This window comes from Nannobrachium achirus (genome assembly GCF_963921795.1).
Source record: "Nannobrachium achirus genome assembly, chromosome: 19".
Lineage (NCBI taxonomy): Eukaryota > Metazoa > Chordata > Actinopteri > Myctophiformes > Myctophidae > Nannobrachium > Nannobrachium achirus.
The window spans coordinates 24,575,269-24,601,940 of record NC_137826.1 but is presented as its reverse complement, the minus strand read 5'-3'; the positions used below and the strand labels follow the sequence as shown (position 1 = coordinate 24,601,940).

At 41.9% G+C, this 26,672-nt stretch overlaps 1 protein-coding gene across 1 annotated transcript in view; it reads right to left on the bottom strand.

Annotated features, from left to right (window-relative positions):
- The window catches only part of igsf9bb (immunoglobulin superfamily, member 9Bb), a gene marked incomplete at both ends in the record, with an annotated part of 140,816 nt that overhangs the window by 31,622 nt on the left and 82,522 nt on the right, over positions 1 to 26,672 (bottom strand). Inside the window, 9 exons of the mRNA XM_080748927.1 lie at positions 2,055 to 2,219; positions 3,733 to 3,817; positions 11,765 to 11,991; positions 13,820 to 13,995; positions 16,948 to 17,071; positions 21,689 to 21,839; positions 24,246 to 24,362; positions 25,172 to 25,312; positions 25,894 to 26,036. Of these exons, the coding sequence (XP_080605053.1) occupies positions 2,055 to 2,219; positions 3,733 to 3,817; positions 11,765 to 11,991; positions 13,820 to 13,995; positions 16,948 to 17,071; positions 21,689 to 21,839; positions 24,246 to 24,362; positions 25,172 to 25,312; positions 25,894 to 26,036 (1,329 nt within the window). The remainder of the gene's footprint in view (positions 1 to 2,054; positions 2,220 to 3,732; positions 3,818 to 11,764; positions 11,992 to 13,819; positions 13,996 to 16,947; positions 17,072 to 21,688; positions 21,840 to 24,245; positions 24,363 to 25,171; positions 25,313 to 25,893; positions 26,037 to 26,672) is intronic.

The following is a 26,672-nucleotide window of genomic DNA, read 5'->3' as shown; positions in this document are numbered from 1 at the left end:
AAAAGATATTGCAATAATTATCCGCTGGCACAAACATACACAGCCATAAAGTTTTGCAGCTGAGTAGTTTGAACGTGTTTTGCATCTAATTGCAATTATCTCCAGTAAAGGGCCGGACGCACTTTGGCACTCGCCCTCCCTCATTATCCATGTGGCAAAGTAACCTACTAAAAATGTGTGAAATCCGTGTGTGTGTGTGTGTGTGTGTGTGTGTGTGTGTGTGTGTGTGTGTGTGTGTGTGTGTGTGTGTGTGTGTGTGTGTGTGTGTGTGTGCGCGCGTGTGTGTGTGTAAATGGTGGCTTTACTTCATCTTTGAGGAGTTTGTAGAGCTGATGCCGAGGCGTTATGTAGCAAAAGCCTGAGCATGGATAGTGCCAGAGCAGTAATTAAAACGATTAATTTTATTAGCGCCAATGGACTCACTCAGCCAATGGCAATTTGCTTTTTTTCCCTCCAATTTCCATACTGACGTTTGCTGCCTTCAGTTATAGTACACCTGTAGCTTCCATCAGGGTCGGGATTTAAGAATCATTCTGAGGAGATCTAATTTAATCACCATTTGTCTGATGTTGAGAGGGCATTTATAAACAACTATTGTATTGTCTTACAAAGTTGTGGCCAGGTTTTTCTTTCTGTGATTAATACTTAAATAATTATCCATGGTTTAAGGAACATACAGTGCAGATACAGACACCACCAAACATTCCAAACAGATAAAATAATAAACAAAACATACACACCAAAAGAAACAACACATGCAAACATAATTTTCAGGCCAGTAGAAAACTCTAAAGCAGTGGTTCTCAAACAATTTTATGCCAAGGACCCCCAAATTGACTGTATTTGGCTGAAAATAGCTTATCTACAAGCCCGAAACGGGCAGCAGTGTGACGAGTTTGAGGTTGTAGATCTGCTATTTTCATACAAAGAGTTAGTGGTTAAGTGGTTAAATTGTTCCTTGTTTTGCTGTGGGCCCCCTTGAACCACCCCAAGGCTTTGAGAACCTCGCGCACAACATGGGTGCATGCACATGGGCGCATGCACATGGCTGCTTTGGCATGTATACCCTTCTGTTGAGCTGGTCGAGTCATCAATGTGATGTCAGAAAAGGTCAGCTATATCCATATATGGAGTCTGTGAGGTCAGATGTAGAGGTATTGACCAGCATATATGGAGATCTACTGTAGGTGATGATCCACCACAGTATGGGTATTCCCAGATATTGATGACATAAAAGGGACAAGGACGGAAGCGTCGGCAGTCTCCTCCGGCACGACAGTCTGGTGGGCGCATGCACGCACTGGTGCGAGCATGCATCCGCTTGGGTGATGGCAGACTGCTGGGCAAACGTTGTCGCTTTGGCTTTGGCATGGGATCAACTTTGACCAAAAAAATGCACAATGAAAAATACTACTGTCTTTAAGGTAGAATCCTGGAGAGGTATGCGTACTGCTGTCCGATGTCCTGTGCTATGAAGAGTTCTTGAAGGTAGAGTATGAGATTCTCAAGAGCGTTGGTTGAATACGAACTATCCAGAGAATGCAGGTCTTTTTTATATCCTTCTACTGAGCCGGTCGAGTCATCATTGTGATGTCAGAACAGGTCAGCTATATCCATATATCATGTAGAGGTATTGACCAGCTCTATGGAGCGTGACACACGCACAGGATCTGGAGGTTTTCATAGTAAGTGGGACCTAAAGTCGCAATAAAACCTTGTCCTAAAGTCTGTATAGTAAAGCAAATGTGTGTGTGTGTGTGTGTGTGTGTGTGTGTGTGTGTGTGTGTGTGTGTGTGTGTGTGCTTCTCTGTGTGGGGAGCGTGTCGATATTGCGACATAGCATCTGTTCGGCGGTTCATTCTTTTGACACGGGTGAATGTTAACCTGGTGAAATGCTAACCTGCCGATGTGGGTGAATGTTAACCTCTATGCCCAAAACTAACCCACACCCTAACCTTAGTAACCGTGGCGCGGGTGAGTAGCTAACCTGCCGACTCCCGTGTCAGTGTGTGTGTTTGCATGTAGTCCATGTCTGATATACAGGCAGGGCTCACCTCTCTTCCGTTTAAGCTTTCGCCGGCGCTGCTTGTTGACAAAACAGGCAGCCAGTGTGCTGAAGAGGACAGCTGCTGCCAGGAAACATATTGTGGCCACAATTCCTGCCACCACTGGCCTGGCCAGCCCAGCTTCCTCTACCATCTCTGGAGGAGGGAAGAAGTCTGAGAAATAGGGAGGGTGAGGGGAGAGGGAGAAGAACAAATGATTCTTTCTGTGATAACAGTCTGAAAACAGGGCACGGGAGGCGGTTTTTGATTTCGCAAATGCCACCTGTGTCTACTCTAAGTACGGTGCGGCCATTATGAAGGTGCTTCATTGCGTTGCAATTAAAATGGCACATGATATGAGATAAAAAGTTATTTGGTATTCTTGTGTCCATTGATTGTACTTGTGAGTATGGTAACTTAACTATACTGTAGGAGCACCATTGACATCTGAATTAAGTTTAGATAAGAGTTTGGGACATACCAACCTTGATGACTATAACATTAATGGGTTATAGTCATGGCGTGTATAAGAATATCGTACAGAAGTTACATCTATCACAGTGTTCTGCTATGTTAAATAAATAGCCTCAGTAATACTGAACTCATGAGCACTGAGCAAGTGTTTGCTTTAGTTTATTCTTTCCCCAATCATAATTTACAAGGACATGGCTCAACAAACCAGGACAAGGTAAACATCAGAATGGGCCACTAGCACTTGTTCACTGCATTATTTGGTTCCTCAGTCTATCCAATGGAGGGCAGCAGAGTACTTCCAATGGCACAGATGTCCTGAGAAATTTGCTACTGCTCTAGAAATGTGTACTCAATGACCTCTGCACAGCACCAACGTAATATTTTCAGGGGCTCAATTTGAGGTTCTAAATAGAAATGTATTATTTCATTAAAAATGTGGCTTTGATGATACTCTTTTTAAAACAAAACATGCCCAAAGGAATCCCAAGGGAATGGAGCACAACAATGATGTCATACTTTACAAGATGGTATGGAGCAGTATACTGCGAGCCAAAATGAAATGGTGCTGAGTAGGCAAAATGTAAAGTTGAAGGTGCTGTGTATGCAATCCATTTTACAGCCCAACTTGAGCAAAGAATTGTTAAGCTAGCCTGAGGTTAGAGATGCAGGCACCAGCTAGAGGTTGTTAGTTCAAACCCCAGGTCTCCTCAATGAGCCTGTGTGTGTCCACTCACTGTCTGCATCTCCCCTGAAGACAAGACAGTGAATAAGTTGTCCACCAGGGGGCATCTCCTTCTTATGCCGACCACATGGTTGGACAGGGAAAGAAGCATTTATTCTAGGGGTTCCAGCAGCACACAGAGATATGAGACTAGATATAATCTTGGATTGTAAAATCATTCATATAGTATAGCTTCAATTTTGGTCTTTCCTGAACCTAATAGACTCTTCTAGCCGAGTGAAATGAATGTCTCATATCCTCATTACTAATGATTGTGCCTCAAAATTGTCACATTATCGATATTGAGATATTCTGTCAAAAATATTTGTCTTATAGAAACGCTAGGCTTGTTACACAAGCCTCTTGTGTAACAGTATTACTTTTCACAATGTCAATTGTAACTTGGGGTGCCCTTATACCTCAAATGGATTGATCGCGTTGTGTAATTCTTTCGGATAACTGCACAGGCTTACAGTAGTAACAGTGTCTCACCTGAACTGGACACTCCTACAGTGTTGCTAGGCTCACTGATCGTGTCCTCCATGACGGCCATGACCCGGAACTCATACCACGCCTCCTGGGAAAAGACGAAGAGCAAGGAGACTAACATTTGTATCGGTCAGTGGTTCTCAAACTTTTACATTTCAAGGACCCCCATAACTCTAAAAGGATCCATTTGTACACTCTCTGAGAAGTGTAAGGGTGCACTTGGAACCCCCTCAAGGAGGAACCCATACACTTTTAGAACCACTGTAGGCCTATAGGTGAAGCATTGATTTGTGTAACTGATTATGAACATATGAACATAACACAGAGTAGAGTGTAGTTTAGTTTCAGAACTGTAGAGAACAGCAAAAGCACGTTTTTAGCTCTGCAAGCTTTGAAACGTAATGTTCTATTTTAGAATCAATGACAATGAAATGTTTATGCTGCAGCTTGTGCCTGCCTCTGGCTGGTTCCAACCAGGAAGTGAAACACTTTGTGCTAAACAGACGAGCAGCAGGATTCTACAGACTGCAGGTCCACTTGAACTAGACCAACATTTCCCAACCTTTTCTGGATCAGGGGCCCAAATCTTGAAATCATTCACGGCCCACCCATCTGACCACTTTAACACGTGTTTATTTGAATGATCAAGCAATTGATTGTGTTCCGGCTTGGATTAATGGAACCAAAGTAGTATAATTTACTTTCTTACTTATTGGTATCACTATGAAAAACACACTTTAAGGTTTTAATGAAAACATACCATGTCATTTATTCAACATGAATGTTTTTCAAATTAATTTTATACTATCATTAAAATCCAATCACAGCGACAGATTGGAAATCACTGGACTAGACAGGCCATGTGTATGTGCGGAGGAATGAATGATCTGGTCTTCTGGTTGTCTCTTTCTCATAGTTCAGATTGCAGGAATGCTACCTACTGTAAGTCATGGATAGGCAAAAGAAAAAGTCATAGCATTAGTTAATGCTAATGTACATGCACGCACGATCGCACAGTACACGCACCCGCATTTAGATCCCTTGTGGTCCAATTACCTCAATCGTCGCAGTAAAAAGCGGCAGCAGAAAGGATAGGTGTAGAGTGTATGCACGAGCATGAAAGAGAGAGAGAGAGAGTAGAGAGAGAGTAGAGAGAGAGTAGAGAGAGAGAGAAAAGTGTGTGTGGGTGTTGGTTAGAGAGCGGGAGGAGAGATAAAAGTGTTTGCATGACACAGGCAGTGCACTGGTGAAAAAGCTCAAACATGTTATGCCAGGAAAATTAGCCAACAAGAGCCAGATGTGAGATGTTGAAAAAGCCTCTTTATGTTAAAAGTACAGTACGTACTGTACTGTATCAAATACAATAAAAAATAATGTGGTCCCGACCCCGTCCCCCTCCCCCCAAAAGTGTATTCTGTTCAGACTTCATGTATTATTTCATTACATGAAGCCACCATTCTTATTGTAACAACTTATGTTAACAGAGAGCAAACTAAAAACCTGGATGGAGTTTTAAAGGTGCTGTAAGACAAGTGATATTTGTTCAAATAGGTTTTAATGTCCCATAGTAATCATTGCAATATTGTTCAATAACACAATCTCCTCATCTCTCCAGCTCTAATAGCAAACAGAAAATGCATTTTTCAGATCAGGATATTAGCGTTCGGAATAAAACCTTTTTGTTTTAAACAAAAAAATACCTTAAGTTTTCAGTTAGATTTGAATATCATCAAGGCGCTAAATAATGTAAATGTTGGTATGCTTAACTTTGCGGCATCTAAATTAGATTTGATACTTAAAAAAAAGTGCTGCGTTTGACACATCAGTCTATCTGCCACAGTCCTAAATAGTTGATTTTAGTCTTATCGTCAACACAGGCACCATTTGTCTCCGCTGACAACTATTCTTGTGGAGTTCCCCAAGGTTCAATACTTGGGACTCTTCTGTTCAACGTTTACAGTACATGCTCCCAAATAATTACCAGTAAGACTCCCTAATCGGGAGATAATCGACCGTCGGGTCGCAAAAATGTGTTTTGCAAAAATCGGCTTGATGGTGGCGCTAAATGAGACAGATCCATGTAGATGATATGACTGTAGACATACTGTGTACCGCTTTGCGTGATTTTAGGTGTACCGCTTTGCGTGATTTTAGGGCAAAATGTGTAGGAGCAGTGTTCAAAAATGTGTTTTGTAAGAATCAGCCTCATGGTGGCGCTAGAAGAGGGCCATGAGAGAAAGTGTGACGTGACGGACAGACTGACAGACTGTCAGCCAGACTGACGGACTGACAGCCGGTGGAGGTTTTGATAGTAACTGCGACCTAACGGTCGCAAAAAAACAACAAAAGTGTTTACCATAATTATGCAGAAGATGACATTCAAATTTACACAGCTCTTTCACCAAGTGACTATCGTCCCACAAAACCAAGGAATAAAGAATGTTAGTGCTCACCTTGCCTCCCATGTACTGGTATAATTATTGATTGATAGCCATATCAAGTCAATTACAAAGTCATGCAGCCTATTTTCATGTAAAAATATAGCAAGAATTTGAGGATTAACTAAATGTATCAAAGAGGACTAACAAAATATACCCATGCCTTCATCTCCAATATGTTAGGGTACTAAAATTGTTTCGTCATTCTTTGAGGTATTAATTCTTTAAAGAAATATAGTGAACCTCAACCTTGAAAATTGTCCCTATGACTTTATTTTTCAATAAAGCAATGCAGACATTGACTATCTACAGATCATCCTGAATGGAGATAATGGAGCCATAAAAACAATACATTACACCAATTCCAATTGTGTAGATGGAAAAAAAAAGCGGTACAGACCCAACCCAACCGAAAGTACAGACCCAACTCAGGTCCAATTTATTAAGTCTAGAGGGTTTAAGTGGTTAAGAGCAGTGCACTGCACACACCCCAATGGCATACTGGTAATTTCCACAATGTCATGAAATTAAAGTCATTTCATGGCAGAAGACTTAATTGCACCCAAGAGCAAACCGATGATGTCCAAGTAGCATGGGATGGGCAGAGCCCTCAACAATATATCTACGGCACTTCAAACAGACTGCCAAGTGCAGATGATGTACTGTAAAAGTATATTGTGAGGAAAAAACAAATGCAGCTAATTCTGTATGTCTGAATAAGAAGTGGTCCTATAAGAAGCATTTCCTAGTTCAGCCTGATTCATAGTGAAATGTCTATCAAATTGGCTTGTACACTGTGTATGCTTTGAGTACACTGGACTATGAAAGGCAAAAGACTGCAGACAGTCTGCTGGATTCTCCATGCTTGTACTGTATGCTTCTTCCTATTTTAAATATTACATAAAAAGCACAATACATGATTTGATGATGTCTGGCAATGTGCCAAACAGAAACTGGCAGCATGTGTAGTAATCCATCTATTTGGATCAATCAGTTTAACTTTTATGAAGGAGGAACCCATATGGATATCAACATCTGTGCATCATGACATGCATACATGCATGTCATGTGCCACGTGTGGGTCTTAAAATGCACAAAAACTACTGAAAGCAACTTTGATTTGTTTTCCAGCTTGGGAGATTCATGCCAAAGTGAAACAAACATGCCTAACGATATATAAGGAGGGAGTGTGTAATGTTGGAGACTTCTTTCTGGGTGCACTCCACCAGCTAATTGCTGAAAATAGCAATGGACAAGTGCATGCCTTTATTTTTAAGGTATCTATTTAAAATGTTCTATACAAACAATCTTGCCTTGCAGTTCACATAAACATTACAGGAGGTCTAAGGCTATTAGCTAAAGATTTCGTACCAAAACGAGGTCTACAGCTGTGCAGTTGCACAGTTCTCCACGTAGTGGCCAGGTGAATACTACTTGCCTCATGCTTTTCAAGTGGTTTCCAAAGTGTTGTTTGATGGTTTCCAAGTGATGATTTGCCATGTTAGTCAGGTTCATTATATATTTTTGTCGGATTTTTTTTGGAGATTTGTAAAACTATACATTTTTGGAATCTTCAGAGCATGGGGAATCCAAAAATCAATGTTCCCATTTGCACAGACACCGGCAAAGCCGTTCAAAATGGCCGACATGAAATACATAATTTGTGCTATCTTGGCTTCTAGACTACCTAGAAACTTAATTAAACATGCCAATCCTATGTTTTCTGGTTCAAGGAATTGAGTAAATGATGGGTGTAAAATGTTCCGGACCCCCACCCCCTTTCTGGGGGTTATCTATTTTGGGACCTCCCAGAACAGTACGCCAGCCAGTTAATGTCCTTTTTTCATAATATTAGTTGTTTTGTAGGTTTTAAAACACCCTGAATTAATTTATTACACTTTTAATGCAGCCAGAATAACCCTTCTGACTTTTGGTTGGGGTCTTTCCTCACCTGGGACCCCCCAAAACAGACCCCTGAGTCTATCTCAGTAATCGCTCTGCTCCTGCTCCAGAACAATGTTAAATTAGATCATAATTGAAACATAAAAGTTGTTGTAGCTGGGCTCTAAAAACAAAAAGGAATAGTAGCAAATACCAGGGGTTTTCCACAGGGGGTCCGAGACCCCTGGGGGTCCTCAGAGTTACAACAGGGGGCCCGCCAAATCTTGATGGGATCTTTTTTAAACTTTTAATTATTTTTTGTATTCTGTTTTTTTTTTATTGTACTTTGATGGTTTATCAGTAGGCCTATTCTCATTATTATTTATAACGGTTTTGTGTTAGACAGCTATGGTTGACAGCTGTTCCTGTGTGTATTGCAACTTCTCACTTTGGGTGCCAGAACAACATGTCCATTTATTGCACTGCACTCACACTGACAATACAACACACACACACCTCTTTGTTATTGTCACCCCCAAACCCCCACCCTATCCTCTTAAAGAGCCCATGGTCAATTATGCCCAAAGAGATTCACTATACAGTCATTTCAGACATGCAGGATCTATTCGTCTTTATCATCGTCATCTTCAATGTCCAACCTAATAGTGTTGACACAGTCTCCACCATAGCATAGAGTGAAAGGCAGGTTATCTGAGCAGCTGCACCGTCCCTTGCAACCTGCGTTGGAGCAGGGAGGGCAAGACACTTGACTGGAACATACGCTCCACTCTCTGATTTCCATCTATTTTCTTCGATTGGTGGAGCTCAGGGCTCATTTGTCATGTATGATTTATCCTGCATTGTGACATATTTGGCATGTCTTTTTGGAGATTCTAATGAAATGTTCTTACCCAGTCAGCACCAGAGAAACTATGTAGGCTAAGGAACCCTTGACTTTTTTTTGTACCTTGGCTTTGACTGTTGCAAATTTCAGAGAAGTAACAGCAGGAGGACATCAGTGTCGGGTGACCAAAAGCATATGTCTAGCAAAGCACCATAAGCAGTAGAGGCAAGGACTTGATGAGGAATCAGGGTATCAGCCTCTTCATGTGTACAACAATACAAACATAAGGGTAACAGCCCTTAATTAATCACAGCTAATGAGACGGCTCACCTAAACAACATCAGCTGGGGAGAAGTAAAGTGTCACTGCAAGAACATCTGCAGGAACACAAAAGGTAAAAATACATCAAGCCAGGACCAAGTGTGGAGAGAAGGGGTCAAAGGTGCAGCGCGCAACTTGGTTGGTGAGTTGGTGAGACGAAGGAGAGCTCCAGGAAGGAATAACCCCACAGTACTGGAGAACTCTATGCACCTATGTCACCTCAAGACCTCAGGAGGGAGCCACCCAATACCTCTCCAGAGGAGCCTCTTGTTGGGAAAAGAGTTTAGCCTTGGCCAGAAGGAGGAGATGGACAGTGATTTGGCCACCACTGCCAACCCTGCCATCAGGAGGGTGTAGCAGTTCAAGGGTCGAAACACCTGATGATGGGTGGTTACCGCCTGAAGACATCACATTTTCCTTGCCAAGGCTACATTCACCAAACGTGAATGGAGGAGAAGCATCGTTAGATGTAATTACAATCATGTGCAGTGCACTTCCTCAAAATGATGTTCCTTGATGAAGGTATCATAATTATGATGCCTACTTTGTCATACTTGACGAAAATAGATGGAATTCAGAGAGTGAAGGGTATGATCCAGTCAGATGTCTTGCCCTCCCTCCAACAAAGGCTTTTTTTATTGATTTGATTGAAGTATTTATTAGATGTTTTGCATAGGAAAATTTACAGTTTCATGACAGCACAGTTCACTGATACAAGGTCAACTAAAAGTAAACTCAGGTAAGGCGTAAGATGTTGAGGTCCTTCGCTTTAACTCAATATAGGCAATACTTGAGCTAATCATATGTGGCTGTAAAGCAGATTGCAAGGGACGGTGCAGCTGCTTAAACAATACAAACAAAGACTGTCAACACTATTAGGGAGGACATGTATTGTAGTGAATCTCTTTGGACATAATTGACCGTGAGGGTTTTGGGGTGACGATAACAAAGAGGTGTGTTGTGTTGTCAGTGTGAGTGCAGTGCAATAAATGGACACGTTAGTCTGCGCAAAGTAAGAAGTTGCAATACCTTAATTATTGCAATCCCTGCAGTAACACCTGTCAACCATAACTGTCCAACACAAACATTTTATAAATAATACTGAGAATACTAATAAACCATCAAACCATACAATACATAAACCCAGGATACATAAAAACATTCAAAGTTTCAAATCCCATCAAGATTTGGCGGGCCCCCTGTAGTAACTCTGAGGACCCCCCTGGGGACCCGGACCCCCTGTGGAAAACCCCTGGTATTTGCTACTACTCCTATTTGTTTTCAGAGCCTAGCTACAACAACTTTTATGCTTCAATTATGATCTAATTTAACATTGTTCTGGAGCAGGAGCAGAGCGATAACTGAGATAGGCTCAGGGGTCTGTCTGGGTGGTCCCAAGTGAGGAAAGACCCCAACCAAAAGTCAGAAGGGTTATTCTGGCTGCTTTAAAAGTGTAATAAATGAACTCAGGATGTTTTAAAACCTACAAAAGAACTCAAATATTATGAAAAAAGGACATTAACTGGCTGGCGTACTGTTCTGGGAGGTCCCAACATAGATAACCCCCAGAAAGGGGGTGGGGGTCCAGAACATTTTACACCCATCATTTACTCATTCAATTCCTTGACCCAGAAAACATAGGATTGGCATGTTTAATTAAGTTTCTAGGTTATCTAGAAGCCAAGATAGCACAAATTATGTATTTCATGTCGGCCATTTTGAACGTCCAAAATAGCGGCTTTGCCAGTGTCTGTGCAAATGGGAACATTGATTTTTGAATTCCCCATTCTCTGAAGATTCCAAAAATGTATAGTTTTACAAATCTCCAAAAAAATCCGACAAACATACATTTCTTAATATAATGAAACTGACTATGTGGTTAATGGGTGGTTTCTAACCTAAATTAGGTCTTTGTACTGTATGCAACGTACAATAACTTAATCTCCCATTAAATATGCTTATATAGATTAATGTGCAATTTCTTGAAAAATTAGGGTTGCGCTGCCAAGACATGTCTTCAGACTGAAGAATACTTGCAGCCATACTGTACTGGACACAGCATGACTCAACTGCTGACAGAGTAGTTCACTACAGTACTTAGTGGTCAAATATACAGCTTTTATAATGGTTTAGCACAATTGTTCCTCCCAAGGGGTGTTTGGAACCAATTGGACCCCTATTAGTCCATTTGGTTCCAGAGTTATGGGGGTCCGTGTCCGTTGTCTAATTAATGCATGCCAACCTGGGGGTCCTTGAAATTAAAAAGATTGAAAACCACTGCTAAAGTATGTGCAATAATAGGCTTATCGTCACTGTCGGGCAAAAACACCACGTTTCAAATGTGTGTGTTTTTTTCCGTAAATTAAAGCCCTACTTCATCATACAAGAGTGTTGCACAAAATCGTTGTGTGCTTTTGGATCTGCTATTTTCACTACTTTAAATCTTTTTTTTGTAATAATAAAAAAGGAACAGTTTTGGACATACAGTGCAAGGTTTCCACCCAACAACAACGTTATATACAGTAGGTCACCGTTTTACCCTATCTTTTACCTGAATAAGATCTCTAGCTAGCAGCTCCGTATCCCCAGCAGGAATGCTGTCGTCCAATAGATCCCATCGTTCCCCAAGGCGGAACTCCATGACATAATGCTGGATAGGTGCTGTGTGGTTGGCAGGCGGGATCCAGGTAAGCAGGACACCCTGCTGCGTGCGATTGGCTGTGAGGCACCGTGGTGGGGTAAGCAGCACCAATGGTTCAGGGGTACTTATAGGAAATACTAGAAAACAAGACAGACAGAAATTGGGGTTAAACAATATTGACACCTGACAGCGAGTCCCTGATTTGATTCCCGGGCTAGGCGGACCATTTCGTCACTTTCGGGCAGAAACCTTGTATTGTATATCGTAAGATTAATGTGTGTGTTTTTTTCGTAAAGTAAAGCCCTGCTTCATCATACAAGACTGTCGCACAAAACTAGAGAAAATAGCAGATCTACAATGTGTGCTTGTAGATCGGCTATTTTCATTCGTTTAAATCGTTTTTAAAATAACAAAAATGGAAGGTTTTGAGACGTACAAGGTTTCCACCCGACAACGACGATTTGCTGCATGTTACTCCCTGAATCTCTCCCTGTTTCCTGTCTCTCTGCACTGCACTCGATACAGGCACCGAAAAAAGAACTTTGAAAAACAAAACAAAAACAGTGTTACTAAAAAACTATGAAGGTCACGACCGCACATCAGCCAAAGAGCATGAACAAGCCGCTACTTCTCAGATGTAGGACAATCCAATGCAAATGACTACGATCTGGAGCACATGGATGGAATAAGGTTTTTAACTGGTGTAAATAAAAGGCTATCCTATTTCAATGCTGTTGTGACTATCCGTTATGACTGAGCTAATCTCTCAAGACAGATTCAGAGCTCTGCATCTGAATTCGTCAGTAGCTCCAGTTAAAATGTGTAGAGTTGGGAATGTTAGTAGCGACCGTAGGTCACAGTCACAGATTAGTATGTGAACGGTCACAGCTTGTCCATATGTATATCTCTGTCACGCCTGACACTGTGGTTCTATGGGTTTGTCGCTCTGACATCATGCACTGACGTCACTGTGATGTCCGGGGAACCACTCTTAACAGAATGGGTTTGCCCACCTGACATCACGCTCTGGCTTAACTGTGATGTCATCCTGAGAGAATCCCTTGTATGCCCATACATGGAGTTCCTTTCACATAATGAACTGAGTGAGCATGTTTGGGCTCTCACAGCATATCTCCATATACAGTACGTGGATCTCCATATATGCGTACCAGGGGTCTCCAAATATGGGTATCTGGTCCGATATACATCACTGGCCAGATAACGAAGAATTGGCACGACCTCGCCCTTTAAGGTGAGGTTGAGTCAACAGCTTTGACTTTGCTTGTCATTGCAAAGGGTTAAACAGTGTGTGTGTGCGTGTCGTGCGCGCGAGCATGCGTGCGTGCGTTCGTGCGTGCGTGTGCGTGCGCATGCGTATATATACGTGTGTAAGAGAAGTGAAAACTTGACCATTGCTGTGCAGTTATATTTGATGTCAGCTGGCTAGTTCTTCCAGCATGAACACTACTAGTACAATAACAGACAGAGCTTTACAAATGTAAATGTGTAATGTAAGTGAAATGCTTGATAATGAGTGTTCAAGTACATAAAAAAAACAACAAGATATTAATTTAAAACAGAAACAGTCCAGGATCTCTCAATCTGCCAGAAAGAATTTCCCCCCGTTAAGCCTTTAGCTAACTTACACAGAATTTCTAACTTGTGCACTATAATTATAAAAATGTTTGCACTGCAAAGAAAAGAGAGTAAAATATGTCAGTAATAGAATGGCAAGAGGCATCCTTTGGTAAGCTGCTAACAATACTGTAATTTTCAAAGATGTCATGTTCCCTAGCTTATTACTTCCACGCCTGTGGGAGGAAAAGTATTGTTTTCTAATATCAAGCTACAGTAGTCATTTTCTAAAATAACCACCTCGCTGGCCTCTGTGGCTGCATGTCTGCCAAAGCGATTTATTGTTGGATCAGCATTTTCTATGAGAGTGCCGCCGCCGAGTCTACCCACCTAATGTGTTCACAGTGACAACCTCGCTGAAGGCGCCCGTGCCAAGCTTGTTTTGGGCCAGTACACTGAACTGGTATGCCGTCTCTGGCTCCAGGCCGGGCACCACCAGCCAGCCCTGGCCTCCAGGCACAGGTACGGAGAGCCAGTCATGTGGACCTAACCGCTCCCTCTTCAGCCTGCAGTGGAGCCGTACCAAGAGATGGCACAAGACGGGGGAGGAGAGAGAGAGATGGCAAAAGAAAAAGGGACGGCAGAGGGGAGGGAGATGATGCACATACTGTAGATAACAAGTTGGCCTCGACCTTGGGGTGAATGTTGTTCTTCACTTACAGTGGTTCTCAAACTTTTCCTCAAGGACCCCACTTTGAGAACCACGAGGACTTAAAAAGTCTATTTCAGGACAGGGACTTTTAACAACATTTCATGTGTTTTCTCCAATACATTTACATTTTACATAATGTACATATTCAAAGTCACTTATCTTAATATTTAACTATCGTGATGCATCCTTCTATGGTTCCTACAACATTATCTGTCCCAGACGTCATGTAAACATACAGTATCAGTAACATTACATAACACACAACTTTAACAGTTTATTACAGACACATTTGATGGTAGTAAGCCCATGCTGCGCTCCGCCGTGCAATTTGCTGAGGATTGGCCATGCCGTATTTGTCCAACAGATCTCTAAAGCAAGCATAAACCTGTATGCACACATATTTTCTAATTAAATAAAAATGTTATTCAACTATCTGATTGCACAATAATACAGATCTGTTATCCGGTGATGACATTCAATAACTGGATGTATGTCCTTTAAAGTTTGATTGAGTGCCGTGAGAATGCTTCATCATGTACTGTAAAAGGCCTACTAGCCGACCAGCCAACCTTGGCCAATAATTTTCTTTTGTATACCAGGTGCGTGATGCAAGTCAATGATGTCAACCAGTTTTATGCACACGTGACTGAATCATCATTCTTAACTCGCCATAAAAGAAGCATGTTAGTTCAGGCAGAGCACAGAAGGCAAGCGCACATCATCTGCTAAGACTACGGGTGTTTCATTCACGCCTTTACAGCTGATAAGCAATGGCGACTCAACAATCAATCACATTCAAATAGGGCGGTCTCAACAAAGTGACAGCTCTCACTTCTACTCTGCTGTTTTCTTCATGCCAGTCGAGTTATCATCGGCATATCGCCTCTGCAAACTCCCTCCACCTCCTCAGCCTCCTCCTGCTGTAACCTCTGCACTGTGTGGCTTATGCTTCAGTTGTATTATACAGGAGTACAGTATATTATATGTTCATCATGCGCTCTCTGCTGAATCACTCGCATGCTGATCAGATTCATTGGGGAGCACTCGCCAAGAGCAGAGCCTTTCCACCAAATACTGTACAACCATTTGTTGCAATAAATGGTTTTAACGTCTTTGACACAAGTGTCTCTGACTGAATTTATTTTCCTACAGATTATGTTACATGCTATACTCACGTGGTAATACATAGCCAGACTACAGTAGATAATCAGTGATGGTTGGGGCAGTGCATCCGACTGCACAGATAGGGGGGAATCCACCGGCAACGAAAAAGCAATTACTTGCCCATAATGCCCAATAATGACCATATGCCTATTGAAAGCTCAAATGACCATGTGCCTATATTGAACACTCAAATGACTGTGTGCCTATTGATCACTCAACAGGCCAGGCTGTCCTGGTGTCACTTAAGAATCACAGAGCCAACTCTGCATACAAAACGTGCACAGGTCACAGGTGTTGTCTGTACTGTTTAGTGGCTATGTGAAACTGTCTTTCCTGCTTGATGTCTGAATCAGATCATCTGTAATCTTAGTACACACAGAGACAGACACAGCGCGCGCGCTCACACACACACACACACACACACACACACACACACACACACACACACACACACACACACACACACACACACACACACACACACACACACACACACACACACACACACACACATTATATCATATGCACACTTAGTTAGCAGCAATGCCATGGACCTTGGCATTTTCCAATTAATAAGACATACTGATTAGATGTGACATAACATAACACACTGAGGCTGATGCTGTGCAACAGGTGATGATGCATACTCAAAACTATATGCACCAAATCATGCTCCATATTAATTTGGGGTTGATAATAATATAATACATGTATTGTATCCCATTTGGATTACTCATTAAAGCATTGATATGCATTTCGTATAAATAAACCATCCTTGTTGTTCTGTGATACTAACGCTGGGCTTAGCAGTAGATGTACTGTATATTGAGTTGCTCCACACACATCAATTAGCCAAGAAGCAAAGGCCTTTCCTCTGTAGACCTGGATATAACCACCTAAGCCCCAATTTAAAAAATGTTATAATAGCATATATTTTACCCCAAAGAATCTGGGGGAAAATATAAACGTAAAAGTAAAAATAATTACCGGTATTTAAAAAATGTAACCTATAATGAGCATTATATCCCCAAAATGGGGATGCCAGGTTGGAAAGTGATTAAGCCTTCTTCATGTAGTTTATGGAGTGGATTGTAATATACAATAGTAGGCTACTGTATCATGTGTTCTATATATAACATTGGCCTTCACTGTAATATTCCACCAGATATAAATATACAGTATATAATATTTTTAAAACATGACCAATATGCCAATAATCTGGTGTATGCAGGCTTAAAATGAAAACTGTTAATTATTATGCATTTTCCAGGGAAGTTCAAGGATGACTGTGTGCATTTCTATCTTTTTCTTTTTTTTTATGGACACCAAACTGAAATTTCACTAAAACAAGTGAATCATCACTTGGATTTAAACACTCAAACGTCACAAGCCAGGTGTTCCCCAGCCAAGCAGCAGCAACACATAGGGCAGCAGCAGTAGCAGCTAGGGCACAGAGCTCTGGGTCATGTTCAGAATGGTCGGACTGATACGCACGAAAACTCACATGGAAAGATCTGATCACAACCATTCTAAACACAATCAAGAGGAAAAAAAGTTTTGTTGTCATTGTTGTTGTCGTTGTAAATAACAGAAAGTAATACGAGAAAAGAAGCAGGAAGCAAAGCATGCTGGGATGACTCACACATGTCCGTACCAGACTGAGAATGTCTGCTGGAAACCTCCATCGTAGCCTGCCTCCCAGGTCACATTGGCCCAGGAGGAGGACGGCGCCACATGGACATTGGTTGGGGCGTGGGGGCTTGTGCCTGATGAGGGGGGGGGGGACCAATGAGAAAGGTATTTTTAAAGGAACGCTCACTCAAGTCAGTGCTTCTCAAACCCCCCCAGTTTGGCGTGCATGATCAGGCCACGGGCCCCCATAACTCTGAGAGTGTACAAATGGACCCGTAAGGGTACCATTTTGTACAACAGTACAGATCTGCAAAGGTACGTATATTTCGTCACTGTCGTGCAGAAACCTCGTATCTCCAAGTTTCAGTTTTTTGTAAAGTAAAGCCCTGCTTCATCATACAAGACTGTCGCACAAAACAAGTGAAAATAGCAGATCTACAAGTACACACCGCCTCGCAGTGCGAGGCACTGTGTGCTTGTAGATCGGCTATTTTCACAAGTTCTAAATAATTAAAAAAATTATAAACGCAAAACGAATTGACGATTTTGGACTTCCACCCGACAACAACGGTTTCGTTCCTAACTATCAACAATTTAACCGGAAGCCTGCCTTTTACTTGTAGCAGTCAGTATTTATGTATTGTTTACTTAAGTAAAAAAAAAAAGTACTTCTTCCACCACCGTATATAATAGCAAGCTTGCCAACATCTTTCATCTCTGCCTGGCTATCCACTGCCTCCTGCTATTCCAAGGGCAAGCTCAAACACGCTGTCTGAGTTCAGAGCGGATGATTGGCTGTCAGCTGCCCTCTATGAAAGAGTTACAGGATGCCAGGGTGAAGAAGAGGACAGGGAGGAATGCCACCAGCCACACACACCCAGCCCAGGCAACCATCTGTTCAGAAACATTTCCCCTAGGAGACAGAGCTGCTTCAATAAGACTGAGGCCACCTGCCGCGGGAACAGCTTCTTGCCAAGACCTACCAGACCTGAGCTCCACACCCCACTGCCCTACAGTCGCATAATCACGGGACTTGTTGTTATCTCCCCCTACAGAACTGTAATAACAACTGCCAATAAAGTTTTAACCTAATGCTTCATGGCTTCCTGTTGCACAAAAAAAGAAATACTATCTTTTACCTTGCTTCATATTGAACCAAAATGACCACCTTTTTAGTAGAGTCACAAACTGATGTTCTGTGACCATCCTCTGGGAAGGATGTTTTGATGATTGATTTGACCTCTATGGACCCTTTATAAAAGATTCAGCCCCATGTCCCTCGCAAAAGTCCTGGCATTTTTTGCTAGAGGGCCAAATAAAAAAAAACTCATACTCAACAAAACCAGATCCAGATGACCTAGAATAATGTATGAAGACACTTTTTCATACAAGTCAACCATGAGGATTCCAAATCTGACACTATTTTAACCATAATACCTTGTTTAAAAGCATATATTATGTAACAACTCAAAGCAAACACTTGGTCATTTTCTGTTCTGTGTTATTCAGAGTACTTATTTTTTACAAATTATTCATGTACATCTGACCACTACTGAAGCAGTAAATATTCCAATAAAGTGCTCTTTGTGTTAGAGGTCAAATCAATCATCAAAACATCCTTCCCAGAGGATGGTCACAGAATCTCAATTTGTGACTCTACAATTTACCTACAGTACCTTTTGACTCTATTCAGGAATGTCCTGAAACACACAGTAGGCTACCTTTCTGACCAATCAGTGCACTACAGTAGCAATCATAACTCTACACAGACACGCAAGATCTAGAGCTGATTAGCGTAGACCTTCCAGACCCAGGCAGTAAGTTACAGAGCCATTACAGGTTGAAACTCCTCAGCAAAGCATATTCTTAAAACACTTAATTCAACTAATCATTAGCCTGGCATTAGCCAGACTGATAACGTGGATTCACTCACACGTTCTTCCACAGTATCAGTCTGGACTTCAGCCCATAGGGAACGAGTATGAGAAATCAGAAAATTACCGGGCCAATCAGTGACTGCGTTACACTGTTCAGTTGGTCACTGATTGGCCCAGTCAGTCCAGACTGATACCGTGGAGGAACATGTCTGGCTAATGCCAGGCTAACTAATCATATGACTGGTCATAAATGTTTCATCTTACAGTATGATCTAAATGATCTTAAGTTTATTTAGTATAGTATTTTTGTTTTTATTGATTGCTGTAATAAAATTATTGTTTTAATGACTGTTAATTTCATGTCTAGGTTGTCATGTCTCATTCTATGTACTTTAATATAATGTCTTACTGTACAGTACATAGTGTACAAGAAGTGGTTATTACCTTTGTAGATTATGCGTTGGACCCCAAGAAGACTAGCTAACGGAATGGTATTATCTAATAAATACATAAATAAATTAAATACTATAAAAATGTACTTTACTTCCTACTCAATAGCATTGAGTATATCTGCACAGGCATTTGAACTTTTATGCAAGGAATTCTTCAAGTCTCAATAATGCCAAATTTAGTTCATGCATAACTCTTCAACTGCACTTGGGGTATGAAGTGATTCAGATAACATCATTTAAAATCAGGTAAAAAATCCTCAGTGTCGTGTTTTGGGGCAGGCAGATCGGTGCGAGGCGTGCAGTGAATGGGTGAATTCACAACACCGGAGAAGTGCATGTGTTTGGTAATCTGAGGAATAGCCGTGCACCGGTTTGGCACGACTCGAGAGGAAGTGCAGGGTGGCATTTGCAAATCTACAACGCACTTCAAGTTTGGGGTCAATGATGACCAGGATTAGCGCCATTTGCTGCCCGCCTGCTTGTCTGTTTTACTTCTCAGGTATTTTTCATGTACAGGTCACAAGGACAGGTGTGCATGGAAACAAAAACAAAAAAAGCTGGTGGACAGCTGCTCAGGCTCCTAAAGCAGACCCCGAGCAGATGTTCGCCTAGTTCTGTGCAGCAGTCATTTAGTGGACACCCAACCACATCGTTTATTTACCCATTGATGAATTGGGTTTATGAACCGGAGTTAACTGAGAAACACTTCTCACAGGAAGTATTAATTACATGTGTTATTTCCTCCCAAGATAAATTTACATCATCTGCTCTCAGTCTATTTGAGGTGCTGTAGACTTTGCTGTAGATGTACGACTATGCTCCTCCCAGACAAGGACTCAGTTTGCTAATAGGAGAAATTAAGCTTCTGAGGCTTTTCTTCCACAACACTGTGAACATTACCAGTGCTACAGTAAGTTGGGCAGCGCACTGCTCTTAAAGAATAATGATAAAGCGATCATTTGATTGGTCATGATTGAATCCACCTGCAACACACCTACTGATGTATTCAGCCTAATCCAACCCACCTCGACACTTTTCTGCGGGTTCTCCGCCGCTCTCCGCCCCGATAAATACCAAACATCTGTCACCACGCCCCACCCGCAATGCCGCTGACTGCACTTGACTCTGGTTCGCCTGTTTCCACAAAATAGGGCCATCAGTTTTAATCTAACACTGAGGATTTACTATGCATTTTATGCATGTGTAATATCTATGTACATGCCACTGGATGTACAGCTCTAATACCTACAGTATGACCGGGAGGTGATACATACAAACAGGAGGTTGTGTGGATCCCAGGAAGATTGGCTGATGTTATACATCAGCTAATGGGGATCCTAATGAACTCAATAACTATAACTTGGAGGTGGTACCTATGACTAGGAGGTGGCACCTTCATATCCAAAGATGTGGTACAGATGACTAGGAGGTGATACCTACAGTATGACTAGGGGGTGATACCTACAGTATGACTATGAGGTGATACCTACAGAATGACTAGGAGGTGGTACCTAAAGTATGACTAGGTGGTACCTAAAGTATGACTAGGAGGTGATACCTACAGTATGACTAGAGGTGATACCTACAGTATGACTAGGAGGTGATACCTACAGTAAGACTAGAGGTGATACCTACAGTATGACTAGGAGGTGATACCTACAGTATGACTAGAGGTGATACCTACAGTATGACTAGGAGGTGATACCTACAGTATGACTAGGAGGTGATACCTACAGTATGACTAGGAGGTGATACCTACAGATGACTAGGAGGTGATACCTACAGTATGACTAGGAGGTGATACCTACAGTATGACAGGAGGTGATACCTACAGTATGACTAGGAGGTGATACCTACAGTATGACTAGGAGGTGGTACCTACAATATGACTAGGAGTAGGAGGTGGTACCTACAGTATGACTAGGAGGTGATACCTACAGTATGACTAGGAGGTGATACCTACAGTATGACTAGGAGGTGATACCTACAGTATGACTAGAGGTGATACCTACAGTATGACTAGAGGTGATACCTACAGTATGACTAGGAGGTGATACCTACAGTATGACTAGGAGGTGATACCTACAGTATGACTAGGAGGTGGTACCTACAGTATGACTAGGAGGTGGTACCTACAGTATGACTAGGAGGTGGTACCTATGACTAGGAGGTGATACCTACAGTATGACTAGGAGGTGGTACCTAAAGTATGACTAGGAGGTGGTACCTACAGTATGACTAGGAGGTGGTACCTATGACTAGGAGGTGATACCTACAGTATGACTAGGAGGTGGTACCTAAAGTATGACTAGGAGGTGGGACCTACAGTATGACTAGGAGGTGATACCTACAGTATGACTAGGAGGTGGTACCTACAGTATGACTAGGAGGTGATACCTACAGTATGACTAGGAGGTGGTACCTATGACTAGGAGGTGCGTGCTGGCAGTGATGCTCGTGGCAACGTTGGTGGCGACACACTCCCACTCCCCATGATCCTCCTTGGTCAGCGACTTAAACTGTAAGCTGCCTCGTGGCAGGACATTGTGCTTGCTTTTGCTGGGTTTCCCTACCTTCAGTGCAGGCAGAGAGAGAAGGAGGGGGGAGGGAGAGAGAGAGAGAGTACATTACAGTACCTGTTCACACATGTAAAATACAGAAATTGCAGAGACAAACAGCACAGCAAAAAAAAAAAAACGGTCAGAAATGACAGGTTCTGATTATTAATCTACACATAGGTCTGGCCCCACATGTTTGTAAAAGAATACCATTTTGCTTAAATGTCTATCACACTAACCAGTGTTGGATGTAACAGCGTTATAACTAATGGCGTTACGTAGCGCCGTTAGGTTTGGTGGTAATGGAGTAACTTAACGAGTTACTTTTGCAATATAGCAGGATCGTTACCAGATACATTTCCGAAAAAATTACGGCGTTAATTAGGTATTTAAGACCTATAATTCCCTGCTCTTTCTGTTGCCACAAAGGAAAAATTATCCATCTGACACATTTGCGCTGTTTCCTGAATCCTGAATGAATGAGCTCGATCTCTGTCAGAGGAGCCTGGCTGAGTGAGGAGGCATGCATGCATGGCCTGCATTTCTTTTACGGAAAACGGTGACCGACCAGAAATGTGTTGCAGAGTGTGGTGGTTTGCGTCGTCATTCTACAGTTTACGGCAAGTTACAAAATTTGGTGTAACACATTTGGTGTACCCGCGGTCATCTATTAGGGACATAAGGAGAACTTATTTGTGCGTGTCTTGTTTACATTCATTTACAGTCACTCACGACATGGCAGGGCTTGAGAGAAGCCCTTTAGTAAGGCTGTGGAAGGATCCACACTATTTTTGGATTTACTGGTGAAAGGATAGATCAACGTCCTTATATTATCCACGTTGAAGCTGCAGGCAGCCACGCACACAGCTGACAGCCACAACAATCCGGTAGGCTGCACTCTTTTTTATGTTTACCAAACTTCCTCGCAGGTGTGTTTTAATGGTCGGTAACGGAAAAAGTAACCTAACGAGTTACTTTTCTCAGTGGGTAACGCAGTAACAGATTCGTTTTTCAATTCAGTAACAAATGTAACCTAACAAGTTACTATAAAAAGTAACGATACCCAACACTGACACTAACACACATAAACTCAAAAGAAAAACACTCAAGGTTCCACTGAGTGACAATATGGTGACAGAGAGAGACCAATACGGTATGTACCTCATGTCACATCTCTTGTAAAGGCATGATTAGAATGTCATTAAAACACAAATATAAAAATGTAATTGAAATAAGAATTACTCTTCTAACCTCAAGAGAAGAAGTCCCAGATTCAATAAGCTGTGCACAGTAAACATCATCAACGGGTCCATTTGGTTACATTAACTCTCTTTGAGTTAGATGAACAGTGATTTTAATACATTTTTAACTTGTCAAGAAGCTTCCCACCCACTGACAGTGTTCTAGTGCACAGCAGGTAGGGCGGGGCGATATGAAATCAATTCATTGGTTTCATTTGTGGTCCTTCACCGCCATGTTGAGGACCAACACAGGTGTTCTGAATTTGGCGTAGAACATTAGTTCTATAACAATCTGATAAATTTAAGCACCTGTGTTGGTCCTCAACATGGCCGTGTAGGACTATAAATGAAACCCATGAATATCACAATTATTTACGATTACAATTAATGAACAATTTGGTTTACTCATATCGAAACTAGATCTACAAGCTGTCTGACCCTTACAAGTCTGTAACTTTGACAGTTTATACTGCCAAAGTTAAAGGTAGGGCAAAGTCCTGTCCATACTCTCTCCGAAACTGAACTTTTTGTCGGAAAGGTCTGGTTCAATTACAAAATGACGTCACTCGCAACTTTTGAAAAGCATTATCCCGAATTAGAGTTCTGAAAGCTGCACGTCAGAAAGTCAGAACTCTCAGACGAAAAGTTCGGTTTCGGAGAGAGTATGGACAGGCCTTTAAGTAATTTCATTTAAGTTTCAGTTTCAGTTTTCATGCAGGTGACAGGTCTTCCTCCAATCATGATCAAGTGGGAGCAGGCCTTGGTGCACATAAGGCCTGCCCCCACTCGATCATGATTGGAGGAAGGCCCCACTATATATTGATTGGAGGAAAACCTGTCTCCTCCATGAAACTGCTTGTTTCTCCTCACAGGGGATAAGGCTGAAGTCCAAATATGGACCAAACACTCTTTAGTAACTAGTACTATAAGAGCATAGACCCATTTTGTTATTATTTGAATTAAATGAAATCACTTACCCTACCTCTAAGGTGAGACCTTCAAATTTCAAAGTTTGAGAACCACTGTAATACAGGGCTAAGTGGTTAATCAGACTAATCACATTAAAATACCAATTCAAATTGTTTTGTGTTGATTCATTGATATAAGAAAAAAACACTTCTTTGCTTCTTGATTATTCAGTTACAGGTTTTGAACAAACCTAACAGCAGGGGTCTGTTACCTTCCTCCATGTGATGTTGGGGAAGGGGTCTCCCTCCGCCTCACAGGGGATGACCAGTTCTCTCCCAGACTCCTGCCTGTACTCTCCTCCAGGAACCACAGAGAATTTCGGAGGGTCCTGTCCATGGCGAGACGGCCCAAATGGGCCGCTACAATTAGATGACCCCCTTGCTTTGAAGCAGTCATCCATGCAAGAAGCATGCTAGTGAGCTAACAGCCCTACACTATAAAATATACATAGCGTTCCTTTGGCTTTGAGAATGTACAAATATAATCAAATATGGGTCCATTCATTACATTTGTACACTCTCAGAGTTCAATTCACATTTACTGTGTACAGTAAAATGTTGAATGAACACAGATTTACTTCATTCTGCAAAGATTAATAGCATTATTGAATGCTTTAACCAGTGAAAAATAGCAGATATACAAGCTCACAGCACGGCACTCGGTGCCGTGCTGTGAGCTTGTATATCTGCTATTTTTGAAAAAGTCTTGAAAATGTGTGCAAATCTTTGAATATATGTATTTTCAAAGCGAATGTTTGTAACTCAAATTTTGCTTCTGGGGGGTCCCTGGAACTAGATATTTTGAGATGGGGGTGCGTGGCCAAATACATATCATTTTGGGGGTCCTTCACATGAAAACATTTGAGCACCACTGACAAAGTAGTCTCTCAAGAACAGACTAACTGAGCTCCAGTTAAGTGAAAAACACCTTTTCTTTGACGATGGTTGGCCATATTGCTGACACAGAAACATAGGTTTTTCAAAAAATCTTAGAAGGATTCAAAAGACACTTATAGAATCGGGTCAAAATTCTTGTATATCTGCTATTTTTCACTGGTTAAAGCATTCAATAATTCTAGGCCTAAATGGATTAAAAATAAAATAACAGTGTTGTTTTTTGCCTACTAGCATTGCGTACCTTCAGCACCAGGGGGGCGGGAGTGGACCATCCCATTGAACCCAAGGCATTGTAAGGCATGCAGGTATAGGTGCCGAGAGAGTCCTCTGTCACCTCTGCCACTCTTATGCTCCCATCGTCCATTTGGCTCCATCCAGGGAACTGGGTTGAGGGGCAATGATGGTGGGGAAAGTTCATTTAAACCCTATACTTGGTAAACTTGACCGTGGCTCTGTACTGGGCCCGCTCTTTGCCAGATACACAGTAGCGCATTAACGAAAAAGTCGACAAGTCGACTGAGTCGAATTCATTACACAAGTCGACTCCCACCAGAGAAAGTCGAAAGTCGAAGTTGAAAAAAAAAATCCTTTGTATTTTTTTATATCATTTTTGCTCCATGCGTGCTCTGTACAGCATTCAAACAGTAGGATTGCTTATTGTCAAGGACGGAATGATCCAATATTACAGTGCTACATTTGGTATAACATTGTTCTATTGTGAAAATAGCAGATCTACATGCTCACAACACCTCGCGGTGAGCATGTAGATCGGCTATTTTCACTATCGGCTATATATTTGACAATTTGGACAATGTTTAATTTGTCATTTTAGAGGTATAAAAAACTTGCAAATCGACTTGCAAAAATCACAAGTCGTTAATACCCTAATACACAGACCATATTATCTCAACAGCTACACCATCGACGGGGTATAGACATAGGACCTGATCATCACCAACTTACCTTGTCTATCCGGAGAGGGAGGCCATCTTTCTTCCATTTCACAAGCGTTACAGGGGGGTTGGCGTCTACGGGGCAGCGGATGAAGCCAGGTAGACCAATGGCCACGTAGATGACAGCTGGCATGTTCACCACACGGGCAGGGTCTAAGCAAATAGCAGAAAGAAAAAAATGCTTTCTGGATTAGAACACACCTGAACATCTTGCAAGCGTTCACGGCCCACCCACCTGACCACTTGTGGTCAGATGGGTTTATTTTAATGATTAATCAATCGCAGTATATTTTACGTTTGTACTATGTTTTAAAAGGTTTAAAGTAATATTGCAGACTTTGTCTACTTGGTAGATTGGAATGTGAGTTTGTGGATTAGATTATGAATTATTTTACTAGATTATCATATTTGTTTATTATAGATTATATTAATTCGCTGCCTGTATTAACAGTTGCACCCCGAAACACTGCTTACTTTAACATAGATATTGAAGGGGACAGCCAGAATAGCATGGTCTCTAAATGAGGTCAACTAGCAGAGCATCAAAGTACCGGGGGTGATGAAAGGGGGAAGAAATGATGTTCGGGGCGGGCTAGAGAGAGAGAGAGAGAGAGAGAGAGAGAGAGAGAGAGAGAGAGAGAGAGAGAGAGAGAGAGAGAGAGAGAGAGAGAGAGAGAGAGAGAAAAAGCGTGGGAAAAAGAACAGGTAAGGGAGAAGGCAGCAGATGATATAAGGCTGAAGAGCGGTGGGTGTGGTGTGGTGGTGGGGGGGGGGGGTACATAGAAAGAA